The 14,229-nt window shown below is 40.7% G+C and overlaps 1 protein-coding gene across 1 annotated transcript; it reads right to left on the bottom strand.

The window, feature by feature from the left end:
- Positions 1–719: 719 nt before the first annotated feature.
- Positions 720–13,757, bottom strand: hpse (heparanase). The gene is made up of 12 exons (XM_080875182.1): positions 13,520–13,757; positions 8,362–8,492; positions 7,996–8,124; positions 7,751–7,924; positions 7,195–7,366; positions 6,670–6,717; positions 5,707–5,800; positions 5,518–5,624; positions 5,074–5,188; positions 4,510–4,634; positions 3,559–3,705; positions 720–1,811 (listed from the first exon to the last, which is right to left on the bottom strand). Exons 1-12 carry the CDS (start codon positions 13,744–13,746, stop codon positions 1,652–1,654), a joined length of 1,629 nt encoding a protein of 542 aa, XP_080731308.1. The 5' UTR covers positions 13,747–13,757; the 3' UTR covers positions 720–1,651.
- Between the last annotated feature and the right edge of the window lie 472 nt (positions 13,758–14,229).

The raw sequence follows: 14,229 nt of genomic DNA, 5'->3' as shown, positions 1-14,229 counted from the left end.
GACAGCTGCTGTATATAAAGCCTCTGACCCCAAATCATCAGAGAGCAGCATCAGAGTTGATGAGCAGAGATGGTAGGTGTTCTCTCACAGCCCATGGTTATGCTTTTTATACAAATCACAATTTGAAATGTTACCAATGAAGCTAAACGCTCAGAGACCTAACAGAGCGAACCGGATTACTCTGTGTAATACAGTTAATACACTGTATTCTAGATGGTAAACAGTAGTACAATAAAGTTACACTACTCTACACCATCTACAATACAGCACAGAATTATACTACTGTGTATCTACTATAATATAGTTATATTTAAATATGATCTACTAATACATTTATAAACTTCTGTACACCGTCTAGAATACAGTACAGAGTCCTGCTGGTGGCCATCGCTCTGAGGTGTTTCACCCTGCAAATACACTCTTATTTTTATTTCAGCAGTCGCTGAAACAGGTCGGTGCCTGCAGCGTGCATCAAAATGTTCGACCCCGACGACAAAGGCTTCATCCACAAAGAGTTCTCACGCCAACGTCTCCTTATTCAGGCCGTGATAGAAAGTGAAAACACTGAGCGAATGAAAGTGTAAAAATGAAAAGGGCTCGCTTTGGAAATGTTTAGTGACAGGCGTGACATCGATACCTGTGTGTCTGTAGATGAAGCAGATGTTTCAGTCATCAAACATAAACGCAACCAGAAACCTGGACTACAAATCCTTGTGTTACGTCGTCACTCACGGCGAGGAGCAGGACAAATGAAAAAGGAAATGTGATGTTTGTCTTTATCTTGCATCAAATAAAAGTTCAAACATTAAACTCTGAATCTAGTGTCCTTTAATAAGCTGAAGGTCTCAGAGCAGGGCCTCTCAGGCGTCCTGAGCTTCACACTCACACTGAGAGCGTCGGGCACTGGTTCATTAGTTTTATTAGAGTCCAATTTAAAATCAGCAGAGAACAGAAAGATTTCATGAAATAAATATTTAATTAGCAGAGTTCACACTAAAGTTTATAGATATATTATTATATATATATATTACACATTTATATTTTCAGTGTAAAATATCTGTTATAAAGATGTATACATCTGGTTAAAGTTTCAAAACCTTTTTCTAGTTTTACTGAAGTTTTTATGAACAGACTGGATAAAGATGATGGAGGACGCTACTGCAGTTCCCAGTCTGACCTGATGGTGACAGCACTGTCTCCCCGCTGCTTAAACTCTGACACATTTGCTGTCATGATAACGTGAAGCTGCAGCATCAGGAGGACGTGCTCCAGCCTGCTGACGACGATGATGGCAAAGAGGCGGCGTCAGCATTGTGCTTTTTGATTAATTAGATCATTAGACGTCCTCACTGATGACACGCTGAAACACGGTCGTATCAAAAATATTTTTGGTTTCTGAAAATTGTTATGAAAAAAACATTTAAGTATCTTATTCCATATTGTTCCATATCCATCATCCTCATCAACCTTGAAGTTCACATTATTAGGGGCGTGGCCTCTGTGACTGACGAGCGGGTGGAGACATAGATGGAGATGTTTGGTCATGAGTGAGAATCAATAAACTCATTATCAGAAAGTGGCAGTATTGTCTAAAAATCTGACACTGAGGCGTCCACGGTGTGAGGAAACAGCACCTCTCCGTGTGATGTCATCAGCTGCACGCCGGAGCTTGGGCGTCTGGGAGGACGAAGAAGGCAAGCGAGTAGGCAGGAAGCTGCAGGTGGCGAGCCGGCAGGAGAAGTTTTCCTTTGAGTTCAGGCAGCGTTTTATCGTCCACCATCATCAACACCTCGCCGTTCAGCTTCACTGACCTGCAGAAACAGGAAATGAGCTCATCAAGCTAACCGCCACACAACGAGTCAAACACAAAGATTACTGAGATATTAATCTTTGCCCATTTCTGCATAACTCATACTGTTTATGATCCTCGGGTGTTAGGGTTGTGTGCGCCCCCTTGTGGTCGGACCGCAGCAGTGCGGGGTGTCATCGGCAGAGTTACCCTTCTCCGGGTTTATGCCTGTATCATTTTCCACCACAGCTTATGAGTCAGATCATGACACCGTAAGAGGAGGATTTAGGATGGGGCTAGTTTGAGATTGGTCGGTTAAATCAGGTAAAGCTTTTGATTTTTATGTAGTTGTTCTCAGAAAGCCTCCTGCAGCTGAGGTGCTGTGGAGCGGTGGACGGGAGTCAGACTGTCGATTCATGCTGACCAGTTTTGACTCACGGCGGTGACCTTTGAACTCTTTTGAAGCACGCCGCTGAGCCCAAACTATGAGGCCATTGTTCGTCCTCCGTCAGCACAGCTGAGATAAAAGCCTGAGAGAGAGTTACACATCAACGGCATCGGTCCTCGACCTGCTGCTGTCTGCATCAGCTGATTCGCTCTCAGGTGGCATTAAATCACCATGACAACAGCTTTCTGTCCGGCACGCTGAAGCAGAGCAAAGCCACAGATCAAAAGCATCAAAAGGTCAACCTCAGCAGCTCTCATAGGACTCGATAAACACCTGAATCTGAGCGTCACAAGACTGAAGCCAGCGTCTGATTCACTGTCGCCCCTGTTTTTGCTTTCATGAGTAAAATAAAATTTTAAAGGATTTAAAAAGTAGCTTTCAGGAAGTGTTGAGGCTCACTTCTGTAGAGAAATGTGAGCTGGTCTTCAGGTTTCTACACCAACCAGCCATCACAGCTGAAACACAGACGGCGTCCCTGCAGATGGTAAAAACTGCAGGTTTCACTGGATGCTGAGGCGATATGATCCGCTGATGCTTCCTCAGCATCAAAACATTTGCTGGATTCTTCTTCATTTTTAAGCTTAGACCGTTTCACCGTCACTGAGTTCAGGAGATCCAGATGTTTCAGAGACTCAGATTCATAAGAACAAAAACAGAAAATGTAAATTTAAAAAGAGAAAAGACATCAGCTCCATGCTTTTATTTTCTGACTCCAGCACAGCAGCTCTGCATGATTCAGAGCTCAGCCCTTGTCTGAAACAAGGCTGGCTTTACGCCACTTTTCTTCTGTTTGGCTCTCCCTCTCACACAGTAGCCCACGGGGCTTCAGTCCCTGAGATGACATCATTCAGATCAAAGAGTAGAAAATACTGTAATAATGAGTGTTCGACCTGCGGGTATCACTACACACACGGAGCTTATTATTCGTAACTTTATCGTGAACCTCCACCACAGGAAGAGCAGAGACAGGACAGGAAGTGAGGAGAGGCAGAACAGGTCGACTATAATGACCTGAACGTGTCTTCTTAGGCTTGCAGAGTTTGGGCCGTCTGACACACAGAGCGGTGTATCATCAGCACATAAAACATCTGCAATGGGCCAATCCTGATGTTCAGGTAGAATCAGGTGTTCATTTACAGATTTTGACCTGTTGCTTCTTCACCGTGTGTATTTCACTAAAAATGGGGGCGGGGCTTATTATCTAAGGTTCACTGTACTTCTGCAGAGCCGGGAATATTTAGTGAAAAACAACTGTCTTCTTTGGGGTCGAAGCAGATTTCTAACTAGGAGGAAAATGGCTTCATTGAGTACATTCAGGCACCTGGAGTAGAGTCCCTCCTCCCCGGGCTGCTCAGACTCCAGGACAAAAGCCTCCACTGTGCTGTTGGAGAAGACGGCGGGCACCGAGATCCTTGCTGGCGTCTTCCCAAGGTTCATTGACATCAGCGTGACCGCTCCACGTCTGTAGCTGCAGACACGCAAAACAGCAGCATTATTACTCAGCTTGACTTCCACTTCACCTCAAACAACACAGAACGAAGCATGAGCTTCGTTTCTACTCACACGAAGCAAAACATGCGCAGAAATTATGTTTAGTTATCAAGGAAATCTCTAGGAAATTACTACTGGTGTCAGTGTACACAGCAAGAAATAAAAAGCTTTTTTCCTCCTTTAAATACTTTTAGTTTGAAGATGTTTGTTCCTGAGCTGAAGTAAAAGACATTCAGGTTTTCAGAAACTGAGATATTAATCTTTGCCCATTTCTGCATAATTCAGAATTCAGGTTTGAGATGAGTTTTGAATAACGCTTTAAGAATTTCAATCTTTTCTTATTTTAAGATTTAAGAAATTTTTTTTCTGTTTCTGTTTCCAGACGTTTTTGCTGGTTTATAGGAAAAATAAACCTTAAAGATCCAAAGCTCAGCTGATTCATTAAAAGGACAGTTCACTTTCAAATCTGAGTTTTTCTTTCCTCTGGCTTGTAGTGAGTCTGAGCAGCTCCATGTAGAAACTATTTTGTTGTACAGGACATTGCTTGAAGGGAGCTGTAGCAGCTGTTAACCATTTATCTGTTACTTCTAACTGCTAATACCTTACATCATTACCGTGAGCTAGCTATTTCTAGCTATTTCAGACCACTGCAGAGACAGCTGTTTAGACAGCTGTATAAACAGCTGGACGGGCCGGAAGAAAATCCCGTCCACCTGATGTGGCAGGGTTACTGGTGGTGGGAGGTCTCGGTGTTTGTATGAGGGCAGGATGTGAAGCGTACCTCTTCCTGTTGGTGCAGTGCAGATACATCCTCACTCGTTTACTTCGGCCAAACTCAGAAAGCACTTGAATCTTTAAAACCTCCGGTCCAACCAGCCTCTTGTAGAGAACAGACAGCCAATAATCCTGAAAGAGGACACGACCTTTACTGGACAACGACAAACTGTGAAGATCTGGAAATGCATCGAGCACATAAACTAACAGCAGCTTATTTCAGCCACGTTAACGCTCAGTATTAGTGTGAAGGTCCTGATTTGATCAGATTAACATACATTTTCTGACAAATGATCAGTTAATGAACTCACTGAGTCTGTGCTAAACATGTCCGTTTAGGTTTTTAATTAATTTGATGTCCCAAAGTGGACAAAATTAACCTCTTAAGCCCCAACGCCCCCTGATACAGGGGCAAAAGGCAGGAGATCAGTTAGGCTTGGGGCTTAAGAGGTTAAGCAATAACATCCAATCTGAGTGTAGGAAGGAGGAACTCTTAAAACGATTTTGCACAGGTAAAAAACATGAAAGCGTAGCTGGAATACTTAAGAGAATTAACCTGACTCTGTCTTACAGGAAGAGGATCCAGGTTGTCGTCCACCAGGTGGTAACTCCCAGAGCCGATGAGCACCTGCCTCATCACGATATCCAGGCCGAGTGCTGCTCCCAGGCCTAATTTATCCAGCCACCTGCACAGATTCCCAGCATGGAGACATCTCAGCAGCAACTCAGAGATATTTGAGAGTGTTTCAGAGATGCTGAGAGCAGAAATGTTCATCCACAGAAAAACACACTCAGCAGAATAAAAATCGTTTACTGAAAGAAAGAAATCAGTCTGAAAAACACCAACGAGGTCCAGAGGTCTAGAAGACTACGAGGAAATGGTCTCTGAGCTCATGCCTGAATGCCTTCATGATGGCTTTATGTTTCTGGTCTGACTGAAGGTCTGGCTGAATACAACACGACGTTCATGATGTTCAGAGAGAAGACTAAAGCAGGGCAGACATGAGGGACTCACATGAATCCTGCGACGAACGTGTCCGACAGTCCTGCAGCTCCTCCTCCGTACGCCGAGCTTGTCTCTCCGAGCCAAACCGACTTTCCCGGAGACGCCAGCTTCACTTTCTGAGCCGGATGAGAAGAAACAATCCCGGTGAAACTCCGAACACACCCAGCACAGAGCTGCTGGCACACAGCACAGCGTTACCTTCATGATTTCATTGGTCTTTAAGGCCAGTGAGTCCAGGACTTCAGGATCCAGGAAGTCCTTCACAGACGTGTCTCTGCCGTTCACGTAATAACTGACAAACAGGAGAGCAAGTTTATTTTATGAGTTATGAATGAAGCATTCACAGCAGTAAAGCAGCATGAAGGCTTGGGAATAAAAGAACAGTTTTTCAGGCCGAGGTGTCACTGATATCCTTTAAAATTAAATCAGGTGTGCCTCAGGGCTCGAGTTTAGGACCACTGCTGGTCTCAACCAGTGCTCAGCTGTTTGTGAATGATGTGATCATTGTTAAGCCTAATTTATCACCCAAACTAACTGTCAGTGTGGATGATGAATAATAATCTTATCTTGACTTAAATCTCTTCTTGTCTGATTATGATTCAGAATTTTGGACTTTCTGAAGAAAGTATTGATGCTTTATGACCAACTTTCAACTTAAAAAGTCCAAAACTATTTTCTGAATTTATGGTTTAATAAATTCAAAATTAGGAGACTTCAAACAAATATTTGGAGACAGATTTATGTTGGTTTTGTTGTCTTTATGGGAGCATACAGACACTGAATGTCATTTGGACTAAAAATATTAGAATTTTGTTAAGTTTTAATAACTTTGACATTCTGTTTCCTTGCAACAAGATTTGTGTTACAAATGCTAAATAATTTGTTCTGAACAGTCTCTGACTGATATGTACATTTGCAGTTTCACAATAAAAGCATGGGAAAAGTATCTCACTGTCAGTAGGAGTGCATAAACTTTTAATTACCTCCGACGGACGGAGAAGCTTTCAGGCTGTAAATGACTGTAAATGTGACATTTTTCACATTTACAGTTAAAATGCAAAGTTTTTATGCACGTCGCTTGTGACTGCATGCATTATGTTGTGAGAGTAGACTTAACTCAGAAATTACATTTCAGAGTAAATAAAGTGAGGGTGAACTCACTGGTGCCAGGTACAGGCGTCGATGGCCTCGGCTCCGGTCTGCAGGAATCTGCAACAGTCACAAGAATTCATGGATAAATCGGCAGCGTCGGCTCAGTAATTAAGTTGTTTTCTGTCTTATTCCTGCAGACTGAAGCTCACATGTGACTCTGTAACTCAGTTAGAGCACAAAAATTAGCTGCTTCCCTTTAATAAAAAGTTTTAGGTTTCTCTGCATCGTTGGTATCTGAGAGACGTTAAAACATCACATCAGATCAAAAAGCTGAAAACTTCAGAATCTGTCAGCTCATGACAGACGAGGAGCAGAGTGAATAAAATTCCTGAAAACAGAGAGAAATAAAGTAAAAAACGTTCATTTTTTATTATGTGTCTTGTTTTCAAAAATTCGTAACGCAAAATTTCATGTGAGGAAAAAAATTCATTGAAAAAAAATGTAATTTTTTCCCCCAAACATTTTATGCTCTTTTGTGTTGACAGCAGAAACTTTTCATGAGCTGTCTCTGTACAGTGACCTTTGACCTCTCACCCGTCCAGTAAGTCTACGTGGTGGTTTCTCGGCTGGCCAACGTCCGGCCCGTACAGCCCAGCATCTTGGTACAGTTTGGACTCTGACATCATCTTCCTGAGACGAATGAAGTCCAGCCCGAGCTGATGCCCATCCACCCGGATCCCGGCCTTCTTCTCGAAGCTGTTTGGCTCTGATTAGAGATCACTTTGATTAGAGATCATGTAAAGAAGAAAGGTGACTTCCTGTCTGTGCGTCACGCCACATGAAGGCGAGGAAGTGAAACTGAAACATTGGATAAGAAACCGCAGCGTTTCAGCATTATGCCAGATATTATCACTGAAAGCAGAATAAAGAAGAAGAAGGAGCCTGAGAAGATTTTACACTAACAGTGTCAGCCTGTTACTGATGCTCTGATTTACGGGTTTGATCAGGTGGTAGGAAACACACATCACTAGCTGCATTTCAAAATAAAAGGCAGAATAAAGTCTGCAGGCCTAAATAAGCAGGTCACAGACTCAAGCTGATTGAGGCTCTGTGATTATTGATTATCAGCTGATCAGAGAAGGAGTCGTACCGTTTCCGAGCTCCCAGGACATCCCATAATGTCTGGACTGGCAGTACTGCAGCAGCAGGGCAGCATTGCTGTTGTTCCAGCTGTTGTCAGCCGTCCTCAGCAGAGCATTCAGGCCGAAGATGAGCTGGAAGCCAGAGCAGTTGGCGAAGGCATGCAGCTGGTCCACGGTGAGCTCTGAGAGGGAGACGACAGTCAGAGGACGGGTGGCATCTCCATGGCAACACCTGGCAGACATCAGGACTCACCTGTGAAGAAGAAGCTCCTGTATGTACCCAGCAGGTCCTCCTTCATCAGGACCAGCTTCTGCTTCGCCCAGTCGCACTTCAGACGCTCCTCCATCCACGGGGGTAGGAAAGTCTGGTCACATGACTCACCTGGGAGTTTCAACGGTCACAGAGAGGTCAGGAAGTCAGAGACTCACATTTCAACTATTTAAAAGTTTCAACACTTAAAAACTGAATAAGAAGAAAAAGTCTCCAACCTGAACTTAGACTAAAAACAAAAGAATCACATGACACATTAAAAAAATAATTTCCTGTAAATAAAACAAAGAAATCAACATGTTCCAGATCAGTGTGATGTCAGAGAGGTCACAAGGTGATCGTGTTTACCTGCAGCGTCCTGAGGCTCCTCCCACTGTTGCCTCCTGTGAGGCTCAAACACCATGAAGTCCTGCCGCGTCCCCCCAAATCGCAGGAAGGCCGGACTCAGAGCTGCTGCAAGCGTCCTCATCCTCCGAGAGCTGCAGAGAAACCTCAGAGTCACTCCCATGATGCACTGCTGCACTGACAGCAGTACGCAGTTCACATTATTTAGATGTCATTCTAAATAAAGAAATTACAAAACAGCTTGCAAACCAACCATGACATCTTTCCACAGACTTAAAATATAAACGTACTATCAATTACAACCTAGTGGCAATTTCAGCTTCCTTTTACATCATCTTTATGATTCAATTCTGTCATAATCAATTGAGTCTGATTTTGCTTTTCAAAATGAAAACCCAATATGTGTTGAAACAGCAATTTTCATTTTTAAAACATTCTGAAATTATTGAAAGAGTATATCACATATGGACAAATTCGACGAGCCATTAATTTGAAAGGCGAAATCAGACCAACATGAAATTTACATGGTTTTACTGTCGGGTTGGATACTGTTGATCTAAAGTGGAATTATCCTGTGGAAACAGCATCTTTCAATTTAAGAGCATTTTGAAATCGTTAAACGAGTAAGTCGTCTACGGGCAATTTGAAAATACTTTTATTTTGGAAGGCAAAATCAGAGTGACTTGATCTTAACATCGTATCTCTGTGGGGTTGTATACTGTTGATTTAAAGTGAAATTATTCTGTGGAAACAGAAAATTTCCTTTTTAGAGCATTCCGAAATCACTGAAAGTTAGGTAAGTTATTGGCATTTTCAACAGGCCATTATTTTGGAAGGCAAAATCAGAATGACTTGAAATTGAAGTAGTACCATGGTGTGGATGTACACTTTTGATCTAACATGGATTCATCCTGTGGAAAGAGCAAGTTTCATTTTTAGAGCGTTCTGAATTCTTTAAAAGAGTAGGTCGTATATCGGCAATTTGAAAAGTCTTTTATTTTGGAAGGCAACATCAGACTGATTTGATATTGATATGGTATCACTGTGGGGTTGGATACTATTGATCTAAAGTGGAATTATGCTGTGGAAACAGCAATTTTCCATCTTAGAGCATTTTGAATTCGCTCCAAGAGTAAGTCATATATGGGCAAATTGAAAAAGCTTTTATTTTGAAAAGCAAAATCAGACTGACTTGAAATTGACATGGTAACATCGTGAGGTTGTATACTGTTGATCTAAAGTGGAATTACCCTGTGGAAACTGAAATCTTCCTTTTTAGAGCATTCTGAAATCACTGAAAGTTAGGTAAATTATGGGCATTTTCAACAGGCCATTATTTTGGAAGGCATAATCAGAATTACTTGAAATTGATATGGTAACATCGTGAGGTTGTATACTGTTGACCTAAAGTGAAATTATCCTGTGGAAACAGCAATTTTCACTTTTAGAGCATTTTGAAATCTTTAAAAGAGTAGGTCGTATCTTGGCAATTTGAAAAGTCTTTTATTTTGGAAGGCAAAATCAGAATGACTTGATATTAATATGGTATCACTGTGGGGCTGTATACTGTTGATCTGGAGTGGAATTATCCTGTGGAAACACGAAATTTCCATTTTAGAGCATTTTGAAATCACTGAAAGTTAGGTCAATTGTGGACAATTTGAAAAGGCTTTTACTTTGGAAGGCAAAATCTGAATGACTTGATATTAATATGGTATCACTGTGGGGCTGTATACTGTTGATCTAAAGTGGAATTACCCTGTGGAAACAGGAATTTTCCATTTTAGAGCATTTTGAAATTGTTCCAGGATCAAGTCAGATATGGGCATTTTGAAAATGCTTTTATTTTTTAAAGCAAAATCAGAATGACTTGATATTGATGTGGTAACATCGTCAGGTTGTATACTGTTGACCTAAAGTGAAATTATCCTGTGGAAACAGCAATTTTCACTTTTAGAGCATTTTGAAATCTTTAAAAGAGTAGGTCGTATCTTGGCAATTTGAAAAGTCTTTTATTTTGGAAGGCATAATCAGAATGACTTGATATTGATATGGTAACATCGTGAGGTTGTATACTGTTGACCTAAAGTGAAATTATCCTGTGAAAACAGCAAAATTCTTTTTAAGAACATTTTGAAATCGTTAAAAAAGTAGGTCGTATATATGCTCAATTTGAAAGGGCATTTATTTTGGAAGGCATAATCAGAATGACTTGATATTGATATGGTATCACTGTGGGGCTGTATACTGTTGATCTAAGGTGGAATTACCCTGTGGAAACAGGAATTTTCCATTTTAGAGCATTTTGAAATTGTTCCAGGATCAAGTCAGATATGGGCATTTTGAAAATGCTTTTATTTTTGAAAGCAAAATCAGAATGACTTGATATTGATGTGGTAACATCGTCAGGTTGTATACTGTTGACCTAAAGTGAAATTATCCTGTGGAAACAGCAATTTTCACTTTTAGAGCATTTTGAAATCTTTAAAAGAGTAGGTCGTATCTTGGCAATTTGAAAAGTCTTTTATTTTGGAAGGCATAATCAGAATGACTTGATATTGATATGGTAACATCGTGAGGTTGTATACTGTTGACCTAAAGTGAAATTATCCTGTGGAAACAGCAAAATTCTTTTTAAGAACATTTTGAAATCGTTAAAAAAGTAGGTCGTATATATGCTCAATTTGAAAGGGCATTTATTTTGGAAGGCATAATCAGAATGACTTGATATTGATATGGTATCACTGTGGGGCTGTATACTGTTGATCTAAGGTGGAATTACCCTGTGGAAACAGGAATTTTCCATTTTAGAGCATTTTGAAATTGTTCCAGGATCAAGTCAGATATGGGCAGTTTGAAAATGCTTTTATTTTTGAAAGCAAAATCAGAATGACTTGATATTGATATGGTAACATCGTGAGGTTGTATACTGTTGAACTAAAGTGAAATTATCCTGTGGAAACAGCAAAATTCTGTTTAAGAACATTTTGAAATCGTCAAAAAAGTAGGCCGTATATGCTCAATTTGAAAGGGCATTTATTTTGGAAGGCATAATCAGAATGACTTGATATTGATATGGTATCACTGTGGGGCTGTATACTGTTGATCTAAGGTGGAATTACCCTGTGGAAACAGGAAATTTCCATTTTAGAGCATTTTGAAATCACTGAAAGTTAGGTCAATTGTGGACAATTTGAAAAGGCTTTTACTTTGGAAGGCAAAATCAGAATGACTTGACATTGATATGGTATCACTGTGGGGCTGTATACTGTTGATCTAAAGTGGAATTACCCTGTGGAAACAGGAAATTTCCATTTTAGAGCATTTTGAAATCACTGAAAGTTAGGTCAATTATGGACAATTTGAAAAGGCTTTTATTTTTGAGAGCAAAATCAGAATGACTTGATATTGATATGGTATCACTGTGGGGCTGTATACTGTTGATCTAAAGTGGAATTACCCTGTGGAAACAGGAATGTGCCATTTTAGAGCATTTTGAAATTGTTCCAGGAGCAACTCAGATATGGGCAGTTTGAAAATGCTTTTATTTTTTAAAGCAATATCAGAATGTCTTGATATTGATATGGTAACATCGTGAGGTTGTATACTGTTGATCTGGAGTGGAATTACCCTGTGGAAACAGGAAATTTCCATTTTAAAACATTTTGAAATCACTGAAAGTTAGGTCAATTATGGACAATTTAAAAAGGCTTTTATTTTGGAAGGCATAATCAGAATGACTTGATATTGATATGGTATCACTGTGGGGCTGTATACTGTTGATCTAAGGTGGAATTACCCTGTGGAAACAAGAATTTTTCATTTTAGAGCATTTTGAATCGTTAGAAGATTAAGTCAATTATGGACAATTTCAAAGGGCCATTACTATGAAAGGCAAAATCAGACTGACTTGATATTGATATGGTATCACTGTAAAAAGACTGTGGTTGGAAAGTGTTGATATAAAGTTCAAATAGTATTTGGAAATACGACTTTTGCTTTTAAGAGCATTATTAAGTCATTGAAAGAGTAGTTCAAAAATGAAGATTCACAGGGCTTTTACTTTGAAATCCAAAATAAGATGGCCTTGATAGTGACAGGGCACAATTAGGGTACAAGGCTGTGTCATATAGATCTAACATTAGAGTTTGTAAAAAAAAAAAAGCCTAAATTATATGTTATTATGTTCTTAACATATCTGTTAATTCACTCGAAGTTGGCTTTTATTTTGAAATCCGGTTTCCACATCCATTCCCGTAATACTTTGAATACACAGGGAACGTAAAACAAACTGGAGGCTGGCTTGACACCAGTGAAACCTGCTGGTTTTAAACGACCCCAGCTCTGTTTCACTTTGATCTTTGATCTGAAATCTAAGTTTTGAAATTATTTTGTTGTAACAACTCCTGAAGGGTTACGAAGAATAACTCTGATGTCATAGTTTTTAAGTTGGTCAACCGTTTTGACTACAAACATGTGACTTTAACTTGATTTCCTTTCCTGGTTTTGAGACTTTGGAAATGATTTTACTCGTGACCTCTGACCTCTGGTTTCCACATGCAGAGATCTGTGCTGATTATCTCACATCCATCATGTTACTGAAACAGAAGGGATTTTGGAGCTCGAGTTTATTCCCGGAGCACAAACGTGTCGGATTCACAGAGAAACATGAATCTAAGTTTGGCTGTCGAGATTCAAAGTTCAAATTTACAGCAGTTTTATTTCAGATGATCAGGTTATGAGGGTCAGCAGGTTACTCGGGTTATTCTCAGATCTAAGAGTGTTTGTGGTTCTCGGGTGTGCTCCTGCTTAAACAGGAACTCTGGGAATTCCCATGCGGACTCTGGAAACAGAAGTGAAACCTGGATTGACTCAGGATCACCTTACTTCTCAATCCTTTAAAGATTTTAAAATCAGGTTCAGATTTTTTTTTTTTCCAAACTTGAACTGCAGGTGATACTCACCTGGTCTGAGACTGCGGGAGGCGGAGCTAACAGGTTTCAGGTGAACTGACTCAGGATCAGATTTGAAAGTGAAACAAAAGTTTGAAAGTTTTGATCCTTAGAGTTTTTGATTTTGTGACCTCTGACCTCCCGTCTGTTTTAACCCGGTGTTTCCTGTTTAACGGGACAATCGTCGGTGGATTAGAGTCAGAGCTCACCTCAGTAGCCACACGAAGCTCTCCTGTGAAGCCAGACTCGCGTCGATGGTCACGGACAGAAAGCGCGGATCCACGCGTCGCAGAGGGGCCGACACGTCCACGCCCAAACCCAGACCGGGGTCCCGGTCCGGCTCCCCGGGGGGTCCATCAGGGAGCCGGGATCCTCCGGTTCCGGTTACCAGAGTCCCGGTGCAGCAGAGCGCGCACAGCAGCAGCGCGAGCCTCATGTCTGTCACACTTCCTGTTTCGCGTCCTCGTGCGCGCACACAGAACGACCGGGACCTCAAATCACGAACTTATATGCAGGTCCAACATTTCAGCAGGAATCACGAGAGACGACACTCCATCAATCGATCAGTGATCAATGACCTGAAATTAATATTCATCTAATAACGAGCCAGAAACGAAGAAACCTGCGAACATGTTACCGTGACAGAAACACGCATGAACTGTCCCACGAATACAAAACTCAATAAAAATACACATAAATATTTAATGCTTAAAAAAACGAAACTATGACAAAAAGTCAAAAATTAAATATTAATAAAATGTCCCACAAACACATATGAGACCACAGCCCACAAACCAACACTAAAATAAATTATCAAAAGACTCAAATTTATGTCCTCAGAATTCATGATTTAAAAACAAAACAAAACCAAAAACCTTTTTAAATATTTTTATATTTAAAGACAAAAAAAATCAGATGA

The sequence above is a fragment of the Rhamphochromis sp. 'chilingali' genome (genome assembly GCF_963969265.1).
Source record: "Rhamphochromis sp. 'chilingali' genome assembly, chromosome: 2".
Lineage (NCBI taxonomy): Eukaryota > Metazoa > Chordata > Actinopteri > Cichliformes > Cichlidae > Rhamphochromis > Rhamphochromis sp. 'chilingali'.
The sequence above is the reverse complement of the archived record's forward strand: the minus strand, read 5'-3'. Positions and strand labels throughout refer to the sequence as shown.